Below are 24,974 nucleotides of genomic sequence, written 5' to 3' on the forward strand. Positions count from 1 at the left end.
CTGGAATGAACTCATGGTGGATGAGACCCTGAGAGTCGAACATACCTTTGCCTTTGGAAGTGTCCCTAGGAAATTTTTGCTTCCGAGGAGATGTTTTCGATTTCCACTCTGATGACTGTCGTTTAGGGACTGGGTCGTACAAGTAGCACCAAGTTTCATCACCAGCAATAATTTTGTTTAAGAAATCACCATCTTCATCAGCCATACTGATCATGTCCCCAGCAAGAGTCATTCTTGTTTCTTTCTGTTCTGCCGACAACATTTTCGGAACTAACTTCTGAGACACGTAATGCATGTTGAGATGCTTGTGAAGAACATTGTGTACACTTCTGACTGATATTCCGACCTCTGCTGCTATCTCTTTTATGGTTTTACGTCGGTCGTCCCTCACAACATTACGCACACGCTGAGCGATTGCTTCATTTGTTGCAGTTGTTGGTCGGCCGCTGCGTACGTATCGCAGCCACCAGAAAAGTGTTTATGCCAGGCATATACTTGAGTTTTTTTCATTGCTGCTTCGCCATATGCTTCTTCCAACAATCTTAATGTCTCTGCAGGAGTTTTGTGTAACAAAACACAGAACGTGATGTTTGTAAGTTGCTCTGTGGACATACTCACAAAATGCGACGAACAAACAAAACACTATGATAAACAATTGCCTACAACTCAAAACCAACAATCGCCATTATCAACAAACTTTAGGGAAATGACATCATGAATGTTACCAACAAAACAAATTTATAATATCCCTTGTTATATATTAATACGAAAAATGGTAGTAAAATTCTGGGAACTTTTTGAACCCAGTAGTATTTACAACCATGAAATTATCCTCTTCGTGTTTATTCCCTCTCTATCCCTTTATTTCTTTCATTTTTATTCTTCTCTCTTCCTCATACTTATTTTCTTTCTCTTCCTTTCGATAGTTCTTTTCTTACATCAAACAGCTGAAAGAACAGAGAAGGAATTCAGATTATGCATGCATACACAGCTTCCTTGATACTTCATGTATATTTCCTTCTGCAGCAGATTGTTATCTTCGTAGTGCCCAAACGATAATAGGTATTGTTCACAAAATATTACATGAAGTTTTATCACAGATGAGTAAGTAACATTGTTGGAATTTTTGTTGGATATTGTTCGTCTAACTGCCGAAATTCAAGGGCACACCTATTTCTCTCTGCCACATCTCCAAGTTCATTACAAAGAAGACCCTGAAATAAAGCAGGAAATATTAGTTTGTACATTATTCTTAATACAATATACAAGATGTACTTTATCATACAGAGTTAGTTAAAAGTCCCGCACCACCTAAATAACTTTTTAAGCATGTGGTTCACTGACATGAAACTCAATGTGTGGGGATAGTCGTATACTAAGAACTTTTTTCTACTTCTGGTTTAACCGGAAGTAAGTCCAACATTCTTATTTTAAATGGAACACCCAATATATTTATATATTTTTTAATAATGTTCGTTAAGAGCTTTTCAAAAAGTACCCACACCAGATACTTCTATACAAATTTTTTTTTGCTACATCAAGAAAACAGAAAAGTGTAGGTCTAACAAATAATACGAGTAAAACACTTCTTTTGTTTACTGTGATTTGACTGTCCTTTGTTTATACTGTTAACTTTTAGACCTTTGGCACCATCGAAAGTATCAAGAATCAAAGAAACAGGTTATTGGCACCCTATGAAGTAGGCATCGAAATAATCATGCAAGGTGACCATGAATGAGAAAAGTTCGTTATTGATTCTACACAAACAAGTAACCCAAAATCACAAGGATAACGAGAATTATTTATTTTAAAACAATAGAATAGTTATATTTACCTGAAGGTAGAGTACATCTTTCACTCTACAATTGGATTCTATCTTCTCAAAACTCATTTTCGCTTTATTGAGCATATCAATGGCCTCACACAAGATATCCTTCCTCATGTCTGTTGCCTGTCCAACAGCTGCTGCAACTTTACATTTAGCGTACAATAATAGTGCTCTTCCTTGATCATAATTTCCTCCGTGAGACAATATTATGTTAAGAGATTGATTAATCAGCTTCAATGCTTGAGAAGGTAAACCCATCTGCAACTGAAACAAAACATCAGTAATAAATTATAATTTTACTTCCTTCACTATAATATATGACGTATAAAGAGAAATTGTTGTGGCACTACAGAAAATCCGTTTCAACAGTTACATGAAAAAATACACTTTTGGCATTTTGATACTGAAAAATGGTTTTGGGTATATTATCTGCATACAGCAATTTCTCATGGACTGTTAAATGGAATTCATCAAATTTATAATGCACATGAAACGTAATGATATTTATTAAACCAAATGAACAAACAAAACAAGTTTTTTTGAATCAACAAATTACAATAGAACTTTTTCCGAATAAAATTTGGCGATTTTTTCCGTGATCTTTTAAATTTATGTAGAACAAAATTAAAGGTTCCTGATAATAATCTTCAGACAATTGCATCAACCATTTTAAAATCTTCATTGAACATCATCAATCACCATCTCTATTCATCTTTATAGTATTCAATGTATATTATTTATTTTCAATACATTTTTATTGTTTTGATAGCTACCAAATCTTGTCGCAGAATATTCTTTTTTAAAAATTTCATTATGTATTTTTTTTTAACATTAATTTACATTTTCTTTTTTGTTCATTTGAATTGATTAGGATGCCGATATTTTAAATCCAAGATTTGGACGGCTATCATTTCGATAATATTCTTCTATGAAATAATGTAGTTTGTATAAAATGAAAATTTATTTTGTCAGAAAAATTAATTATTTATAGAATTAGTTTTTACATTTCGATCCCATTTCAGAACAAGTTTTTATTCATTCTGCCACAACCAGAAGAATAACTGCAATAGTTACATTATGAACATAGATGCAGATCTCTCTTAAAATATTAGCAGTTACTAGTTCTAAATCTATGTTGTGCATGGGTATATATGAGTAGCTTAATATCAAAGACTGACATCTGTCGTCTCCATAGTTTTGATCTAGAGGCAATTTTTAATTCACAGTGTTCTTTGTAATATTTAACACAATTTATTTTATAAATGTAGTGATAGAGTTTGCATATGGTTTCACTATAACTGGAAAGAGCATGAAAAATTGTCTAAAAAACACGGCTATCTAAATTTCGATTGAGGTCAGATGTCCGTCTTTGATATTAAGCTACTCATATATCAACACAAGCAATTAGTACATTACATATTCATTATATATGAGGTCTCGCCTACCTCATTGAATATTACACGACTACTATGAAGTAGCCAATGTGTATTATCATCATTTAAATCGAGAAAAATTCGTTCCGGCACCGGGAATCGAACTCGGGACTTCTCAGCTCTGCGCGCTGAGTGCTTTTTCCAACTGAGCTATGCCGTGACACGATCCACGGTGCCGGCCGAACTCCTCTCGTAATGTTTTACGGCCTTACTATCTGCACTTTAGACAATGTAAGTCATACATGCAGGAGCGCATATTTAAATGACTTTATGCTCGACCATGCCGAAATGTACTAATTATACACCTGGTAGCAGTCCTTTAATGCATGTCATTAAAGTACACCTACTCATTAAAGTACAGGTCTTCAGCCAATGATAACTCAGCTTACATGTGTTCAGCCAATGACAAGTCAGCTTTGTACCGTTATAAAACCGCAAGTATCGATTATTCTCAGATATTCAATCGAAAGAGAATTAGTGAAAAGTCACGGAGGCTGGAAATCCAATACTGTCGCAGAAGGTTATGTTCTGTTACTATAATAATTAGCGTTAATTGTAAATAATATTCAAATAAATTCAATTTGTCATCTCGTTTTTCAATGTCGAATTCAATAATCAAGGTTATAATATTATCAAGTTTAACGGGACTACGTCAAGGTCAATGACATTATTGTTCCTCGGAAAAAATAAATACTTTCGCGTCTGCGCACATCTCACAATTCACGACCTAGAACAAGGTCACTTCCGATCTTATCAGATACAAATAAAATGTATACATCTGAATACCGGTAATTTCAAGTTAGAAATATGGTCGAGCATAAAAAGTCGTATGAAACTCGCCTATAATGGTAATTAAGAAGCTCGTATGAAAATTATGAAACTTGCTTGCGCTCATTTCATAAATATCCATACTCGATTCTTAATTACTATCATTATAGGCTCGTTGCATAATGTACTATTATGGCCATATTCAACATCAGTTTGTGGCAACTGCTAACAGTTAATACATCACATATTCATTATATATGAGGTCTCGCCTACCTCATTGAATATTACACGACTACTGTGAAGTAGCCAATGTGTATTATCATCATTTAAATCCCGGTGCCGGAACGAATTTTTCTCGATTTAAAAGAAGCAATTAGGTTTAAAACTTCCTCTTCAATGGTCTGATTCCACATTATTGCTGATTATTTAGCCAGAAAGCAACATATTTAGAATCTCGTTAAAAACCACTAATATTTTTCAATGTTTACAAAACTTTTACAAATTTGAGCTGTAAGTACCTGCAAGTTGGCTAGGTGCAGGCTGACCAGAGCTGCCAGATAGTCCAGATAATGCAACTGTGCCAGAGCCAGGGCCGTGGTGAGCAGAGAGATGGATCCGGCCGGCGCACTTGTAGCGACCGCACAGCAGCACTGCAGTTCAGCCGCCAGGATCAGAGCCCTCACTCGCAAAGCAGGGCATATGCATTCAGCTTCGGCTCGCTGTCTGCAGTAATCCAGCACGTTGTGCACATGCGTAGCAGCACCGGGATAGTCCCCCATCGCAACACACAGCTCAGCTTTCCTGCTCAATCAAACAATTGCTTCATATTATCACATATGAAAGTACTAAGGTATAGTGAAATCTCAGTACAATGTGCCCCCAAAAAATACACTTTATTTTGAAAGTACGTTATAGTGAAAAAAATAAAGTTTAATTCAAAGTTGTTTTGACTTTACATCAGATAATGCTGAGTTATTCCACAATATATTTCTCCGGTGGTGGGCAAAGGCTTAAGTCATTACTTTTTGTGATATAAGATTTCACACACAAACAAGTTTCCTGTCCAAAGTCACGGAAATAAAAACAGAATTGAATCTCCCTAAATCTAAAGAAAACATTTTAAGCAGAGAAAACCCTCTAACCTTCGAACCAATTAACATTCAACTAGATTTAGAAGAACCAATTACAAAATCTGAAACTTCCAAACCTGCACTAAAAGCCGCTGGCATTAGAAGCTGTGAACAATAGATACCCACCAGAAGAATGGTTACATATCTACACAGATGGGTCTACTATCGATAACAACTCAGGATCAGGAATTACGTGTGCGTTATTCTCAGTTTATCAACCAGCAGGACATCATACAACAAATTTTGATGCGGAAATAATGGCTATTCATATCTCACTCCAACACCTACTATACAGAATAGATAGATTTCAAAATGCTGTCATTCTCTGATTCTAAAGCAGCATTATATGCAATAAATTCATATAAAATGATGTCAATCCAAATTAAAGAATGTCACAAAATGATCCAACAACTTCAAAAACTACAGAAAAGAATTCAATTGCAATGGATACCTGCACATTGCAGAATTGCTGGAAATGAAACTGCTGACTTTCTTGCCAAAAAAGGATCCAATTTAATTCAGAATACAAATACAAGCCTACCTTTTACATCCATCAAAAGACTAATTAAAAATAAATATAAAATCAAGCAAAACCAAGCACTATGTACCAAACCCAAAGATTAAAAAATGGAGCATTTTAATAAAAAAAAACAAATTATTCCAGAAATCCCACGTAAATCTGCAGTAGCAAAATTCAGACTGCTTACAGAACACGATTATTTGGCCAAACACTTGAATAAAATAGGAATTTACACAAATCCAAATTGCCCTCTATGCAACAAAGAAGAAGAAATAACTGAAGATCATCTCATAACCTGTGAAGTTTTACCTGATGGATCCACCACAGAGAAATATTGGACAGCAAGAACGCTAATGGCTTCGTTGCCAAAGCCCGGCATTAGATAACAACAACAACAACAACAGATTTCCTTCATTAAACCCATTTCGTCCACACCTGTGGAGTAATGGTCAGCACGTCTGGCTGCGAAACCAGGTGGCCTGGGTTCGAATCCCGGTCGGGGCAAGTTATCTGGTTGAGGTTTTTTCCAGGGTTTTCCCTCAACTTAATACGAGCAAATGCTGGGTAACTTTCAGTGCTGGACCCCGGACTCATTTCACCGGCATTATCACCTTCATTTCATTCAGACGCTAAATAACCTAGATGTTGATAAAGCGTTTAAAATAACCCAATAAAATAAATAAACCCATTTCCTAAAAGAGACCCTAAAACCAGTGACGTCAATAACAAAGAAAATCATGAAATAGTCGAAACATGTCACTTTTCAGATTTACAGCAGTTGCTTAAATCTTTGAAAATTTCTCCTGTAAATTTTGCACAGAGTAAGTTAAGCCTTTTTGCCCGTCCACCTGAGATTTTAGCTTTCATATACTGCAACTGTGTTTAGAAATAATGTACCATTCAACAAACTCAAGAAACCAACTATGCTTATACAATTCCACAAGGAATATATGTATCACTCAGTTCCAAAATCATAAACACAAAGAAATTATTGAAGTTAAAAAAAAGTTACTATATACAACAAATAATATACACACGGTACCACAGTACAATCAACAAAATTTGAAGTGCCATAGTTCTTAACTTTGGTTTGCTCTTTCAAAAGAACAATATGTTATTGTTGTTTTATAATGCCAGGCATTTGACAATAAAGTCATTTGATCTCTTACACTCCAATATTTTTCAAAGATATTGTCATGACTAGCCACTGAAGCACAGATTTTGAGGTCTTCCGAATTCACTTCTTGATTTAACCACTCTACAGAACAATATGAGGTACTCTCTACAGCAATAAACTCTATATGCAAATTTTGTGGGTTGGATCATTTGTGCGCTGAGCACCTCATATATTCCTCTTTCATCTTTTTAATGACATTAGTGCACAGTTTAAGTTTAAATTGGTTTTGGATGAGCTTGAAATAAAGACCTGACTGTGGTTTATTGCAATATTCCTTCAAAATTTGGGGACTTCCATCTAAAGTATGAAGTACGTTGCCATCTTGTGCAAAATATAAAAATTATTTATCTATCTGCCTGAGATCTCAAAAAACCCCCTAGCGATATTAATTTTCGAATGTCTTTGAATGTTTTTAAGGAATTTCGGGATAACGAGATTCCAAACACAAATTATTTTTTAAGACAAATAGGAAAATGGACATGATAAAAAAAAAAGCAACATTTCGTGTTCCTATTATACTTCTCTTGGGACGTGGGACAAGAGGCCGAAAAAGGGACAATCCTGTTAAAAATGGGACATCTGGTCACCCTACTATAGTGCAATCTTCAGTCAGTTGGCTGCAGTGCATACACAGAAGTTGGCAATAGCATATGAGCCCATGAAGAGTAAGGATATAGGATAAAAAGAGATAAATAATATAAATTATGCATCCATATAAAACAAACCCAAGTAAGTACCTCAGTTGGCTTTCCCATTTATCAATTGCTGCTAACCGTTCCACTGCATTTTCAGCTTCTTGCCATTTACTGTGATGCATGGCTTTAGTAAAAGAGAGGATCTGCTCACAGAAGATCCAAGCATGAGAGACTGGTTCGTGTGGAAATCTTTCTCTAGCTTTTAACAGAACAAAAGATGCGAGATTATAGTCACCCTAGAAAAAAAAAAAAGAAGACAATATGTGAACGAAATTATCTTCCATTATGTAAAACCGATGTTTGTTAACATAGTAGAAGCATGTTATATATATTTTTTAATAAATACAATAATTTATATAGTGTAGAAGTACGTCACATACATATGAAGGTAGAAAGGAAGAATTCCCATGCAGTGCTGTCAACCCTACCGATTTTTCGGTAGATCTACCGAAATCACATATTATCTACCGATCTACCGAAACATTTTAATTTCTACGGATTATTTTCCAACTTTCTTAATTTTAATCTTTATTACAGAACCAACGTCAGATATGATCGCTTAGAAAATATTCTATACATAACATCGACAAAGCACTGTCAACAATGAATACCGTAAAAATTAAGCGAATGGAAAAGTGACAAGTTTCTTTAATTAATTGCCTTCTAACAATGGAAATATAAATCTCTATATTCGGCTCTTCAATATTTCCCTTTCTCGCTCCTCATTAACAATGAAAAACTGTTATTTTAAAACGCAGATAAGCCAACCTTCTGTTTCTGTAGTCCAATAGTCGTTTTCATTCAGCCATTCATAATTACATCACATTAGGTACTAAGAATTTCAGGTCGGGTGAAGGAAGTGCAAATCGGAATGGGTGACAGTGACTAGGATAGTGATTTTTCCCAAGCATCAGCTAGGCCTAGTAATTTGCAGAAGAAATTAAAGTATGTCCAGTCCTATAAAGGAGAATGGGAAAATATTCCTGATTTTAAGGGGTGGTTAAAACCAAGCAGAAAGGGGAAATATTGCAAAAAGTGGGATAAAGACATTAAAATAGATTCCGATAAAGATGTCCTTATGAAACACAGTGCATCAAAAGCTCATCAGGAATTGCAAAAGCGACTGTTTCAATTTCAAAGTAAGCAAAACACTGATTAATAAAATGCCAAAAAGTGAATTGTGTCTGTATGGTTCAAAGAAAGAGGACAGTGATGTTGAAAGCAATTGATTTGAACGAATTCAGAACAAAATAATATGTTGATAACAATATTGTGTTATTTGTAGCAATGACACTTCGATTTTAGTATTAATTAAAGGGAAGTTATATTGATTATTACTTACTATGGTACCAAATACAATAGAGATTTTTTAAATAAAAAATACAAATAATTTTTATAGCATCACTTGTGACATGAGCTTGCTTTTAATTTTGACATTACAAAATACCGATTTTCCTTCCAATCTACCGATATTTTCTCCTTCGTCTCCCAAAATTTCTTCTTGTAAAATCTTATTATCTAAATGGTCAATGAACAGAAGCTGCTCATAGAGAGTTTCGTCGCCATTTTCAACTCCTTCGTCGTCATCCTGTGCCCTCTTCACATGCGACCAAAAAATCTGGGTTCGCAATTTAGAACAAACAAGCTCAATACTAAAGAAAAAACCTCCAGGTAAAGAAAAATCTACCAATGGCCATGCGCAACTCTTAATGCAGTTCGTTATGTGATGGTGATTTAAAATTCTTTAAGTGGTCAATTGAGAAGAAGAAATTTTCGTATCAACAGATCAACTTGGTTTCAGCAAGATGGTGCAACAGCACATACTGCAGCCATCTTTATGACGGAAATGCGAGATTTGTTTGGGAATCATGTCATATTGAAAAATGAAGACACGCTTTGGCCTGCACGATCCCCCAATTTAAGGTCAAGTGATTTCTTTTCATGGGGTATCTAAGAAGAAATCTACAGTCGAAATGTTGCAGAGTGTAATAAGAAACTTCAACAATGTATGCACGTTAATGAAGGGAATTTGAAGGATGTAATTTTCAAGAAGTTTTGGTTACATGCAAATGGCATACTATATTATTCTATATTTTCATACAATAAAAGTTCATTTAATATAATTAATTAGAGTGCAGGTGTTTAGGTATTTATTTTGGTTAAAATAAGCAGGCACTAAAATTGTAAAAATAGGCAGTGAAATAGGCATTTATTATTCATAGAAACAGACAAAAACAATAGACAAATACTTAATAAACTATCCCATACAGTACTCACTTTCCTTGGTTACATGTCACAACAAGATGCTTTTTTAAGCTGTCAAATGTCATAGCCGCCTGTCAGAGAGAACGTTTTTCATGGTGGAAAAAGATCTATCTACTTCTACTGAAGTGATTGGAGCAAACTTAAAACAACATATTTCAGAAGGATTGTCTCTACTATCTTTCAGAGATCGGGAAAAACCGACTGTGTTGTCTCAAAAAGAGGGGTGTGAGAAGGGATTAGAGACTTCAAAGTACGTGTGACTTGTGCATGCAAGCAACAACAGTAATGGGACCTGGAGACTTGCTTTTAATACTTCCCTCATCCCCTTTCTTTTGCTGGTAAACCCCGAAGTGACCTGAGTACTGAGGGCTATACTGTTCAAACATCTTTGTAAGTGACATAAAAGATGGAATCGGTAAGGAAGAAAAGTTTACAAATTTTTGGAAACATATGTATTGCTGGAGAATAAGATTCTCAACAAATATTTGTGTGAGGTGAATATATATTTTTAATTTGCATAACCGTTCTTTTTGTTTGCTGATATAATTTATGTGCGGTTTATTTTAAATGCATTAAAAATATAGAAAATGTACAATAACGACGTAAAACGGCTAAAAAGGGCTTTTAACCTTAAAATAGGCAAAATAAAAATTGGGCCTATCATCTCCAAATGTGTAGAAACGTGTTTATCTCTAATAAATCTTTATACTTACACTTTGTTTAAAAAAGGCATTTTGCTAACATCCGGGCTCTAAATATAATATATAAAATTTCATTTCACTATTTAAAAAGTTCCGTTTCTTTGGCCCACCCTGTACTAATAATAACTGTAACAATTTATCATAATTTAGTACCAATGAGCTGGTTACGCAGCTGATTTTCTCAAAGCAATTTAGTTTCTTCTAATATTATCTTACAAAAGAATGTCATATGAAGATTACAACCACTATTACGTCACAGTTTCTCAACAGCCTCTAGTTTAAAAAGATGTTAAATAAAGAATTACAATTACATACACCTCAGCATTTCTGAACAGCAACTCCCATTGTCTCAAATAAAGAATTACAATTATAATAATTTCACTGCCTAGTTTAGAAAGACAGGAAAGTACTATACAAGTAACTCATCCATCACCTCTAAACAGCCACAGTAAAGCGACATTAAATACTATTATAATTTCCTTGAAATGCCTGATTAAAAATATAATAAATGTATTACCTCTTCTGTAAGCATATTTGCAACATTGCAAATTGCTTGGCAGGTGCCTTCTCCATTATAGGACTGAACTCCTTGGGTTGGGTTCGAGGTATTGAGATGCAGCAACAACTGACTAGACAGAGAAGACATTTCACTCTTCCCATATAGACACCAGAGAGCAGCTTTCTGAGCATAACTGTTCGTCATTAGATCAATCATGGAGTGCTGGCAGTTCAGCACATCGCTTTTCATCAACAGCTGCAATATTAAAGAAGACATTATTATAAATGTTAAGTGTTTATTGAATGTACTCCATGTTGGTAAACTGTCAGTGTAAAACAATAGAGGAGAGGCGTACTGATAGCTGTAGCTGGAATATAGTCGAAGAGCAATAATTATATTATTGCTTGTTACGTCACAACGTGAATTGAATTAATAATAATTGAAGGGGTGAGAGTGAGATTGTCCAAAGCTACACTTTTAACAAAAATGGTTTTTTTATGCGAGTTAATTTCTTACACTACTAGTAAAATATAAAATTTACTCAACAAATGACTTAAGTATACACCGAAGAAATTATGATACCGCACCTAATAGCATTGGACTCTAAACCTTTAATACGCTCCCCTGTAAAATTTTGTCTGTGTGACTTAAGACTATATCATTCTCACCCCTTCAATTCAAACAAAAATAATAAACGTACTTGATGATACAGATATTTCTTCAATGGCTAAAAATGACTGTTCCTACTCTGTTAGTATTAAAAATAGCAGTGAATATCAAATTTACTAAAAATTTAAAATGTTAAGAATAGTGCTTACATCAAATACTAAAGCTGGTTTCCCTCCTGTGACTCCAGCATATTGTGCAAAAGATTGTATTCCCAGAGATGTAAGATAGCTCAGACTTAAATCACTGCTTTTTGAGATGGACCTTTCCATCAGTATTTCCTGCAACAAAACAAAGAAATATTAGTCCACATGCGTGTGTGTATATATATATAGCTGATGAAGGATTCAGGAAGGTTCTTATAATCTACCAAGCATAGATTAATTTACGGTAATTTCCTTCTTAAAAGAGATAGACTGCTTTAAGTCAATCGAATTTCATAGCATCAGTCCCTAAGGTAAGTACCAGTATTGAATCTCCTTGAACCACTGATTCTTATCAACTGCTAAAAATGTAAAATTACAAAAATATTGCTTTTTCCTAATTTTGTAAACAATTTCTCTCAACAATGAATTGTTTATGAGTCAGTGAACCAATACAACAACATAATAAATACCATTCAACATGTACTACTTTCTCCTTATGGAGGTTAGGGATTGGAAATATGCTTTTCAACATCAGATTGAATTAATATGTATGCATAACTCATGCCATAGAGTAAAAGTTGAACAATGGTCAATTTATATTCGATATCATATGAAACGAATTTAGCTACATCTATACATATATAAAATACACATCTTAATTCCTGAAAGAGTATTCAATATAACATACCTTATTTTCATCACTCAACTTATACAACCATGCTAATGCATGCTGAAGGCAGACGTTATCATTAGCTTCATGGGCCATCATAATTGCTTCTTTCAAAGCACACAGCGCCTCTTTCCTAGAATAAATCAAAACAAAACTTCATAATCTTGTATTTATTACTGTAGCAAACTGAATATCTGAAACTTAATAATAAACCGGATAAAGGCCATAAGGTCTTCTCTTCCACCCTGCCAGACAGCACACATAAATACAAAAAATACGAACACTGACAAAAATAATACAAATCAAATTAAAGCCTTATAGAGGATCAAAGTCAAAGAACACTGGAGAGCTCTCATTGAGCTAATACAAGAAAAAAAAAGATAGCAATGATAATAATGATAATAATAATAATAATAATAATAATAATAATAATAATAATAATAATAATAATAAATACATTATATCTGCAGTGCTTGGGAAAAGTGACACAAGTCAGTTTCCACAAACCTTTTTTGATAATTTATTGACAACTTACACTGGTCTATGTCGATTTGATTTTTTTCTGTATGAATTATTGTAATGGGAGGAATTCCTATGTATTTTTTTTTTCCAAGCGAACAGATGTTCCGTAAGTTGTCAATAAATTATCAAAAAAGGTTTGTGGAAACTGACTTGTGTCACTTTTCCCGAGCACTACAGATATATTAAGCATAAAACTGACAATAGTTAAAAACATTTATTATATATTATGGGTTAAACCGAAGTTGTGCAACCTGACAGGTGTTTAACAAGCAATTCCATGAACTAGAATGTGATTCCTAATTTAAATTTGAATTTTGATATTGTCCGACAGTCTCTGACATGGTCAGGGAGAGAATTCTAGAATCGATATGCTGAAAGATGATGAGCAGAAGGATGTTCTGTGCAGAGGAATAGAGAGAATGTACATTTCCGGGTTCAAGGTAGTGAAAGGTAAACAAAACGAGATGCTGCTAGGTAAAAGAATGTGGAGGTCTGGATAATTTTAATAATAATAGTAATAAGAGAGAGTTGAAGAATCTTCTTTCTTTAAGAGCATTCCAAGACAACAGTTCTAGTGACGGTCTCGACAAGTAAATAATAATGCTGATATCAACATAATCTGTGTTCACTATCCTATGGTTGTAGAAGTAGACATTAATATATCATTCTTGTTGTTCAGAATTATCAAGTCATTTTCCAGCTTTTAATCGTGGATTAACAGCAGCTACCTGATAAGACTGAATCCTGATATGAAAAAAATAGGTTCAATTATACAAGGTGGGTTCAAAGTCGCTTTCCCCAATATTCATTCTTAGATTTCACACTTATACACATATACAGATGTCATAACTTGAACAAAAGACTAGCTGATGTCATAGTATTATTCTTTTTGAAGGAACAGCTACCAGCGACATATCTTCAGATGTTAAAAGAGGTGATTATTCCTGAACTTGAAAACAACCCCCATTCTACCAATATGAAGCTGATATGGCAACAGGATGGAGTACCACCTCATTTTGAATGGAATTTCATGGAATTGACAAAACAGAATGGCCATCCAGATCATGCGATCCGACATCATGTGATTTTTCGCCGTGGGGTATCCTGAAAAATGATGTTTTTGCTCAGAAACCGCAGGATCTGCATCAGTTTCAACATGATCTAACAGTCATTCGTAAAAATCTATGAAAGTCGTCAGTTATGTTCTGTCATCTGTAAATCAGTGCCTAAACGTTGTGAATTGTGTATTGAGAAACAGGGCATCCATTTTTAGTAATATCTGTAAAGGAATGTGTAGTCAAATGTTGTTGTTGTTTTCTAATGCCAGGCGTTTGACAATAAAGTCATTTGACCTCTTGCACTCCAATATTTTTCAAAGATATTGTCATAGTCAGGCACTGAAGCACAGATTTTGAGGTGTTCCGAATCCATTTCTTGGTTTGAGTTGCACAATGGGCAGTTTGGGGACTGATATATTCCAATTCTATGCAGGTTTTTGACCAAACAGTCATGGCCTGTTGCCATGCAGCTACAGACGATTTTCGTGGTAAATCGGGAATTAACTGTGGGTTATGATGCAGAGAGTTCCATTTTTTCCCTTGAGATTGTGTTATCAAATTTTGTTTGTTGAAGTCTTAAGTATGTAGATTTAATAAATCTTTTCACAGAGTAATAGGCTACATAGATTTAGTTACCTGGTTGGGTTTTTCCGAGGTTTCCCCCACCGAAAAGGCAAATGCTGGGTAATATTTTGGCGAATCCTCGGACCTCATCTCATCTCACTACATCTCGCCAAAATGTAAAAAAATTGTAGAAAATTGTAAAAATTGTAGAAAATTACTAAATTGTAAAACTATAAAAATTTGTAAAAATTGTAATTGTAATATTGTAAAATGTTGACATGTTCCACATCTTAAAGCTTCATTGCTCATGTAAGATCTATGGAATAAAATAAATGAATGAATGAAATGAATGAATGACTGAACAGTCAAATGTAAATTGAATGTATAATTAAATGTAAGGAAGTGCTTGGGGAAAGCGACTTTCTGCCCACTCTGTACATAAATTTATAACATATTAACACTAAGATAAAGAAAATAAAGTGAAATTAAATTAAACATTACATTTTAACAGAAATTATACCGAGAGAGTCACTTGCACTTTCTTTATACAAAGTTACACAATTCAGCAGAGATATAATATTTCATGGTTTTGCTGCTATTTTTTGTTAAAAAATGCCAAAGTTCATTAAAATCTCATCACCATTGAACGACGACAACAATAATTATGCAATCCTGCAAATTCATAATAAATTCTGTAAACACAATAACCAAAATCAGATCTGAAATGCAAAAGATAACAGTATGTCTGACACACTAGCAAAGTTGGTTAAGGTGTGCAGCCAATAATGGTAAGGTTGAGGATTCGAGAATAACACCATGTATGTTGTTTTAATGTGAGAATCAAGAAATATTCTACAAATTGCCTATTTTCGGTAAAGATGCAAAGATCACATAATATGCTAGAGATATGGAAGTTTCATACCTAAGCTTGCATTGAAATCGCTTAGAAAAAGGTACCTCAATTTCGAGGGGATGCTATAAATTACAGAGTTGCGTAACACTGAAATGGAAAGAGCAAATGAATCACCCTGTATAAAACAAATGACGACTAAAATAAAACAGTCTCTAAGCAAAGATAACTTACTTGTGTCCAAACTGAGCATGAAGTACTGCCAAATTCAGAGCTCCATATCTAAATCCTCTGCTTTTTTCATCTTGGTTATTGACTTTACTGTCAGGTATCAGTGAGTTTCTGTCAAAGCAATGGAACAAGCTGTCTATGGCTCCACAGAATTCCTTCACACGCAAGCAATTTAGGTAGCCAAGGTAATGCTGCAAATTAGAGTACAGTATGAGTTACAGATTATGCAACATTCTCAACAAGAGTTCATAAATATATTTATTTATCTTTAGCATATAAAATACTGACAAAGTACTGTCATGTATAAAATAAATTTAGAAATAAAATGAAAACAAGAGAAATATAAGGAGAACAAGGTGAGAGGGGGTTGCTTTTTATGTGATAGACAATTTCCAATTCAGTCCAATGTTTAGTGAGAAGAAAGACTTACTTCTACGTAAAAATAAAAAATTAATAATGATCAGTGTTGTGGGATTTAATCGATTAATCGATCAATTTCTGTTGTAAGATTAATTATCAAAAATATTTAATCGAATAATCGAGTCAATTAAAATTAATCGGTTATAGTTGATATTAATTATTATTTTGTTAATACAAACACGTACTAAAAATTCCGACAATTTTTCTCTCTCCGAAATTGCTTACTTAAAAGCCAATAGTACTGTTATTTTCTAACTGTAAACCAGGTAGCATAAGAAAAATCTTTGCACAAACACTTCAGAAAGAGATGGAGATATGAGGACAGTGACCTAGTCTCCCTCTATTGAAAGTTGAAACATAATGCGAAACCCTTATTAAGTTTTGTGGTTTTCCAAGAGAACTTCCACCTTGTTGTCAGCTCATCTTCCTAGCATATGAAATACATACTTTTCTGGGAGTCGGCCCCCTCATCCCTTATAAAATATCCATGTCTACTCTGTGTGCAAGTGAGAGCGTAACTACCTTCTTCTCTTTCTAAAATCTGGTAATTCGAGTACAATAGGGGCCAGTCTTGTTTCGACCGCTGTACTTTTGCAGTTGCAGTTTCTGTACCGAGTTTGTATATGAAGGTTGTGTGTTTAGTTTGATAAAGAAAAAATATTAGTTTTCTGTGGTTTATGAAAAGTGTAAACTCCATTACGTCATATGAGAATTTGAAAGGAAAACTCGGTGAAACGTTTGGATTTAAATTGAACGATCGTGGAGAAGTGCTTGACAGAAAAAAAAGTTTTTTCGTGTTTAGTGATGCAGGAAACATTGTTAGTAAATGTAGAGCAGCACTTAATTCGCAGCATGTGAATGCACTCATGTTTAAAATCATGGATGAAGCAGTATTAACTAGGTGAGTTTTCATAATTTTTGTTATTTATGTTTGTCTCAAAAATTTCCGGAGAAACTGACACAATAAATTATAAGCCTTATAATAAATATGTTAGTAAGTAATTAAAATAGTTTTGTAATATAACGATACAATATATAAAGATATACAATATTTAATATTTATCCTTATCACCGAACACAAGTTAAATTTAACAATAATTGTGTATTACAGTTTATTAAAACATTTTTTCAACTTGATCAAAACTCAATTAATCTATCGATTAAATTCAGTTAATCGATTAAATATTTTGATTGATAAACAGCATTAATAATAATAATAATAATAATAATAATAAATTATAATTATAATAGACCTGAATGTACTATACTGAACTTCTAGGAAGAAAATGGAATAATTACCCCACAGAAGACCTTCGATGATGATGGTGATAAGAATAAAAAAAAATAACAATAATAATAATAATAATAATAATAATAATAATAATAAACCTGAAAATACTATCCTGGACTTCTAAAAAAATGGAATAATTACCCCACAGACGATCATTAGACAATGATAATATAACAACTTTTACATACCGCTTCAGCATATTCTGGATTTGCCCGCAGGAGCTCTCTAATCCGTTCCTGCAATTCTGGGGGAGATAGTGCAGCCATCTCGTTTGTTTGCATCAGAGAGGCTTGTTGGGCAATGAAGAGTTCAGCCTGCCTTCTGGACCAACACACCCTCTCAGGATTAGCACCACCATCAATGCCTGCACTATCACCTACAAGGCTAGAAAATAAGACAGCATTCTTTTATACTGCACAAATTAACAGAACATAATTACCTTTTTCATATTTTGCGTATATGTTCTTATTACACAATGTATAAAAGACACACACATTCACATTAGACGCAACTAGACTAAGTGACATTCTTCGTTAAACAGCATATTCTTTTAGAATATGGACACGAGCAAGCAGATCTTGTCAAGAGCTAATGGCACATGACAACATTGCAACAATTTACAGCTGGAAAAATGTAGTGCACACATGAAATGCAGTGTTCTGTATTTTTCTTGCGCTCGAGAAGATTACTAAAAACTAGTCACTTCAAGTTTCATTGTAAGATGGAGCAAGACATATTTTTGAACCTGACTGTCGAAGTCCGATACTTATACGTAGAGCACAGAAATACAGCTCGAGTTATCGTTTGTTGGAGAAATGCTGGGTATCATTAACTTCTCAATATGCAAATGATCCTCTCATTTTTCTTCCCTTTTTTATAACTTTTGTTCCATGTTTATCTGTAAGTGAATCTCAGTTAAAGATCGTCAAAACATGGTTGTGGCCTAATGCGAGTTTTAGTTTGAGTTCAGTGTTGTAGTAACACGAACGGTGTGACAATATTTGGTTATATTTTACTCGTACATCACAAACAACAGTTTTTAGATGATTCAATACAGGCCTCATGTTTGTTTGTTTGTTTGTATTTTAGTATTACGATATTTGCACTTAAGTGTATCGTTGCAATAGTGTGTTCTGTCACTATTATTTAATAATGTATCTCTCGAAACCTAGCACCAGTAATACAGGCACCAAGGATAAAATAATGCATTCACAGGCCAGAAATATTATTTCTAAAGTGCGTCCTTTCTTCAAGGAATTGTTACCAGAAAAAATGCGTGCTAAAACAGTGATTTGTCGAAGTCGAGAACTTACAGTTAAAGCATGTGATGTAAGTGTGCATAGTGTGTCGCATATTCTAAGACAGATTAAAATATTTTGCTCAGAAAATGGTGAACCCTATTCAAAATCCTCTGGAAAACATGCTAGAAAACACAAAAATGACTTCCAAGAAGGTGTACTCTGCGATATAATATTTGAAATGTATGATTTTTTTTTACTTGGTCATTTAACACTGCTAGGTTATTTAGTGTTGATGGGATTGGTGATAGCGAGATGAGGCCAAGGGTTCGCCATAGATTACCTGATATTATGGTTGGGGAAAACCTCGTGAAAAAACCAACCAAGTAATCAGACCAAGTGGGAATCAAACCCATACCAGAGTTTAACTCCGGATCAGCAATTAGATCTCTTAGCTGACTGAGCTACGCCAATGGCTGAACTGTAAGATAAAGGTGAATACTCTTGTATTGATAAGATATATTTATTTGTCAGCCAACTTTACGATTCATACTAATGGTGAACTTTCACATTTCTGCTTTTCAAATACTCTTATATTTTATTAAAAAAACTTGTCTGAATCACGAGGAAAAAAATTATAATGGTTCCTTTACTTCTATGAGGTTGATAGTAAAAGTCTTGGGCTTGGTGTAAATTTCTATTAAAAAGGGGTGATATAGTTGCCACGAGAATAACAATATTTTTAAGAACAACGCATAACCTTAGAGCTTCTGGTCATAATTGTCCATATTCTATCTCAATGAGACTTGGGCAAACCAAAATCACTCAAAAAATACATATGGCAAGTCTTAACAGGAATCAATCAATCAATCAATCAATCAATCAATCAATCAATCAATCAATCTTCTTAATGTATCCAGCTGTTTGCTGACAACATAAAGTCCACTATAGTCCACTGTAGTCTATTCAGTTGTTGTTTTTCACGAGAAATGAAGGGTATTTTGATCAGTGTTCATTATAGATCTATTAAAGTATCTATGCAGATGATGTTACAATATGTGCTACGAACAATGATCCAAACGAATCATTAAGAGTTATAGAAACAGCTGTAAATAATATCAGTAATTGGGCATCCAAATGGAATCTACCTATCTCACAATCAACAATTGAATATACTGTCTTCACAAGAAGATATAGCATAAAAAAACTATAAACCTCTTAACAGGAAGAAGTAGATTCAAGGTCCCTTCTCAAGGTCTTTTTCTCTCTATCACTAGCAGCAGTTTGGTAACAGTGTAGTAATGCAGATGAGTATTAGCTGAATTCACGTGCCTTCTAAAAGAATATGCCATTAATACAAGGTGTGACAAAAGTAGACAGACACATGTTCTTCCTTTCTTTCCAGGTAAGAAGCAGTAATGGCAGGCAACCATTCAACCATAAAAGTACACAAAAATAGTCAGTATGAAGTAACTATTACTAAAAAATAATGCTGTGCCAAGAAAAACAACAGTTTCAGAATGTCTAGTACAGAATATTATTTTAAAAATGTCTGCATGCATTAATTTCCACGTAAAATATTTTTATGCTCGACCATGCCGAAATGTAATAATTACACACCTGGTAGCAGTCCTTTAATGCATGTCATTAAAGTACACCTACTCATTAAAGTACAGGTGTTCAGCCAATGACAAGTCAGCTTTGTACCATTATAAAACCGCAAGTATCGATTATTCTCGGATATATAATCGAAAGAGAATTAGCGAAAAGTCACGGAGGCTGGAAATCCAATACTGTCGCAGAAGGTTATGTTCTGTTACTATAATAATTAGCGTTAATTGTAAATAATATTCAAATAAATTCAATTTGTCATCTCGTTTTTCAATGTCGAATTCAATAATCAAGGTTATATCAAGTTTAACGGGATTACATCAAGGTCAATGACATTATTGTTCCTCAGAAAAAATAAATACTTTCGCGTCTGCGCACATCTCACAATTCACGACTTAGAACAAGGTCACTTCCGATCTTGTCAGATACAAATAAAATGTATACATCTGAATACCGGTAATTTCAAGTTAGAAATATGGTCGAGCATAAAAAGTCGTATGAAACTTGCCTATAATGGTAATTAAGATGCTCATATGAATATTATGAAACTCGCTTGCGCTCATTTCATAAACATCCATACTTGCGTCTTAATTACTATCATTATAGACTCGTTGCATAATGTACTATTCCTTTACCTGGCCAGTTCCTTGATAGGAATTTCTTTCGGTGGTGGCTCTGGAGTTTCATCACATAAACTGAACTCCATATCATTTGCAGACTTAGTAATTTCATCCACTGGGTCAACAACTGCTGTCTGTTTCACTAGACTTTTCGCGTAGTAGAGTTTAAAATTCTGGTATATCGCAACAACTTGGGAAAATGAGAGTTTGTCAAAAAGTATCATAATTCTCCGGATGTACAGACCTGAAAATCAACACATTTCTTGTAGAAAAGTACTGTCTGCATGTTGAAAACTTAAGTTAATTAATATTTCATGATATCCCATGCATAATGTAAATCTTTCTGACTTGAAAATAGCTAATCCTTATTCATTTCTTTATGCAGAAAACGGATGTGACAATTAAAACTTTGAGTTAGTTCTTGGTTCTCAGATATCCATCCATCCATCCAATGTCATAACTAGGTTTGAGCTTTGACCTCTCAAAGTTTCTGCCTCCATCTATTCATAATTTTGTGCTGCCAGTTTCCAATTTCGACAGTGGGGCAAGTTGGCAGTGGTCCTCAGATATATCACATTTAATTTATAAGGACTATTTCGTTTATAAGGCATTATTCCATTTTCGACCAATGAAGTGTAGTGAAATTTTGAATTCCGACCAATCACAGTCATACATCGCGATAATTTTTGCAGCTCTATTTATCACTATCAATTTATCACATGGTCGTTCTTTTATTTAGTCAGCGTCACCAACAGTTTCCCCTTAAATCGATCAGCATGAATCAATTGCACTAAAAAATAGTTCGAAATCCTAATTCCATATTGGTCAGATGAAAAATTTTCCTGAAAAATATAGGGGACAATTTTCTATGTCAGAAAATCTCCCTTTTCATATCACTTCCCCTTTGCTATGGCACATTAAGATTAGTGACATCCAGATGTACAAATATGTCTTCCATAATCCAATTGCAAGACCATCAATCATCAGATTTATTAAGTAACTGACAAACAGTGTCTATATGTTAAGCTTTTATAATAAAGGTGGTGTCTTACCTATAATACTGCTTTTATGTACAATAGGAGGAACCATGTGAGAAGGTTCCACCATTAAACGTCCCAAACTTAGCATGAGGTCAAGAATGCTCCCCACACCTTTCTGATCAACTTCCAACAGCTTCTTCTCAAAGTTCTGTATATGAGCACTCAGGAGATTATACTTTCCTGATGTGAGTATAGCTTTCAGATCATACAGTTCCAGATCAGGACACTATGGATATTAAAACATGTTTCAGAATTATGATCATACAGAGATAACGACATAAGGTAGAGTGACTTCATGGGATATATCTTTCATAGACATAATAACAATAAAAAATCATGATCACGTGTAAATCATCACTTTCCATTAAACAAATCCCATTACTTTTTATTCAAATTCAGTATCAATATCAGACACCACTGAAAGGATCCCGTTTTGAGAGTAGAGAAGAGATAATGCGGAACGCGACGACGGAGCTGAACATCATTCCAAAAGAAGACTTCCAGAGGTGTTTCTGGCAGTGGAAGGATCGGTGGGCTAAGTGTGTGCAAGCACAAGGGGCCTACTTTGAAGGGGATTAGGTCCCAACCCCGTCAGGTATTTGAAATATTTTTTCTGGCTAAAGGTCGGATACTTTTTAGACAGGCCTCATATTATGCATAGTATTTAAAGGGTGTAATTGATATTTTATTTGAAGTGTTGTATCAGTGAAGTGTGTTGTGTCAATGAAGTGTGTTGTGTCAGTGAAGTTTCAGATTATACAGTTCCAGATCAGGACACTATGGATATTAAAACATGTTTCAGAATTATGATCATACAGAGATAACGACATAAGGTAGAGTGACTTCATGGGATATATCTTTCATAGACATAATAACAATAAAAAATCATGATCATGTGTAAATCATCACTTTCCATTAAACAAATCCCATTACTTTTTATTCAAATTCATTATCTCGCATAGTTTTACAAATATTGTTGGCTAATAATACTATTTGGTTTCATATACCATTGCTTAAGTTTAGTGAATTTTATTTACAGTACATTATGTTAGATTGCTGTGATCTATAAGTTGTTTTGCTGAAGAATCTTTGGACATTGCTACATATAGTATACAACAGCATAGTTTTCTGCCTTTTGGACTAATGAACGTAATTTTATTATTGTTCAGACATTTACAGGCCTTCTGAAACTACGTAAAATTAAATCTTTTGCTGATATGATTACTGGCAAGTTTTCCCACAGTTGTGTTATTTTATTTATTTATTTACTTAACATAAATTCCCTTGCGAGACAGTTTTGTGTAGAAAAATACTACATTTTGCAAACAGGTTTACTGGAATAGGTTCTGTGAATGATGTGATGTGAATTACGTATCACACAAAATGAGCAATACTTCCAGCAGCTATGTGAGTACCGAATGCTATTAACATAACAGAGTACATAAATTTTAATCTGACAAAACACCATGAGTTCGCAGATGTAGGCTAAGCAGTGGCAGTAGTGGAGAGAGAACCTTCACTGGGACTCAATGTGTATCCCAACTTTTCGGCTTCTATCAAACAGATTATCGCAATCTATGCCTATCGCAACCTATCGCCTATGTACCTTACTCACTGTTCTCAATTTCAACACAAGGATTTGCTCTTACACCCACTATTTTGAAAGAAGAAAATTATGAGACGAATTTAATTAAAAAAAATTAACATAATTTCAATAACAATACAGAAAGCTCTTGTTAAAAACTTGGAGAAATATTGTTAGAACACGTGTTAAAAAGTGCGGGTTCCATCATATAGTAAATACTGAGAAATGGATCATTAAATGAGGCAAATTTAACATTACAGGTACAGAGCATTATGAAACCATTTAAAATATATCATACTGTACATACAGGCAAAATCAAATGAGTTTTACCTGAATTAGCCTTAATACCAGCATGTTAAAATCTCGCCGGTGCTGTGGCTCAACACTGAACAGACTGCCATCTTCAAATTTCAGGAGTTGGTCCGTTCTGGCTGGATAACACAAAGTACAGAAGATTTCATAAGACCAATTCTCACAGAAGAACTTGTATGCAATGTAGAGATCAGAGGAAAATTAAATATGACAATTATACTTTAAAATACTAAAAAGAGCAGATCTGTCTGCGTTTGTCAAATGCGCATCATCATCCTTACGAAAAGGCACTTTTCAGTGCCAATAATTTATTCTGTGTGCACAAGGTTGAAATTTTAAAGAGGGAAAGGAAGGAATCCGTGTTCTGAAATTTATTCGTTACGAGTGTCTATGAGGGAAGGGGGATGATAAGGTTTCAGCCCACCACAGAAAAAATGATATGATTTGACTGACACCTAAATTATTTATGCAATTTTCAGTGTAATCATTAAACACAGGAGTCGATATGGTAGGGCCCGGCGATCGCCGTTTGTAATTCTATCAATAAACATAAGAATTCAACGTAACGAAATACTTAAAATCCAATTTAGTCAAATAAAAACACTACTTTGTTAATTACATTTATTATAATTTATAAACACAAACCTTTGGCTTTAAGGAGGCAGAACTCTCTCACTAACAAAACGACGGAAATTTTATGTGGAGTGACGCTATCTTTGTTCGACTTTCTTTGTATTACACCAAAGTTTAAAATATCCTTAGCTGCAGTCATCTTAGTTCCTTCATAAAATCTATTAACTTCAAATTCGTCTCCACATCTTACATCCAAGCAATGAACTCAGAACATCCTTCAATAAACCGGTAAAATAAACAAACAGCTGTCTACATGCCAGTGTGCCCAACTACTGATACACGAAATCCGCTACAAATTCGGCTGAAGATCGTTTCGGTGCGGATTCCTGCAGCAATGCGTCGAATAATTTTACTATACAATCATAACAATATATTAAATATACGATACTAATATATAAACTATTATGTATATTTCTAATAACTATTATTATATTTTGTTTTTCTTCCAGTAGCGGGTATCCCTGTACATAATGTGTAAGTCTTGTCGCGAGCAGCACGTAC

General features: G+C 34.1%; 1 protein-coding gene across 1 annotated transcript; it reads right to left on the bottom strand.

The window, feature by feature from the left end:
• Positions 1 to 961: 961 nt before the first annotated feature.
• ida (anaphase promoting complex subunit 5 ida) lies at positions 962 to 24,720 on the bottom strand. Its single transcript, XM_069812764.1, has 13 exons — positions 24,486 to 24,720; positions 23,859 to 23,959; positions 21,956 to 22,169; positions 20,919 to 21,147; positions 17,623 to 17,818; positions 15,727 to 15,914; positions 12,517 to 12,631; positions 11,835 to 11,963; positions 11,035 to 11,271; positions 7,594 to 7,787; positions 4,548 to 4,830; positions 1,835 to 2,092; positions 962 to 1,214 (listed from the first exon to the last, which is right to left on the bottom strand). The coding sequence occupies exons 1-13, from the start codon at positions 24,610 to 24,612 to the stop codon at positions 1,095 to 1,097; spliced, it is 2,391 nt and encodes a 796-aa protein (XP_069668865.1). The 5' UTR covers positions 24,613 to 24,720; the 3' UTR covers positions 962 to 1,094.
• Positions 24,721 to 24,974: the final 254 nt, after the last annotated feature.

Source organism: Periplaneta americana, chromosome 16 (assembly GCF_040183065.1).
Source record: "Periplaneta americana isolate PAMFEO1 chromosome 16, P.americana_PAMFEO1_priV1, whole genome shotgun sequence".
Classification (NCBI taxonomy): domain Eukaryota; kingdom Metazoa; phylum Arthropoda; class Insecta; order Blattodea; family Blattidae; genus Periplaneta; species Periplaneta americana.

Coding starts and splice junctions, on each gene's coding strand:
- ida (XM_069812764.1), bottom strand. CDS start 24,612: ATGACTGCAGCTAAGGATATTTTAAACTTTGGTGTAATACAAAGAAAG. Junction 11,272..11,834: donor AACCAGCTTTAGTATTTGAT/GTAAGCACTATT, acceptor TTAATATTGCAG/CTGTTGATGAAAAGCGATGT. Junction 1,215..1,834: donor AAGATGTACTCTACCTTCAG/GTAAATATAACT, acceptor GCTTTATTTCAG/GGTCTTCTTTGTAATGAACT.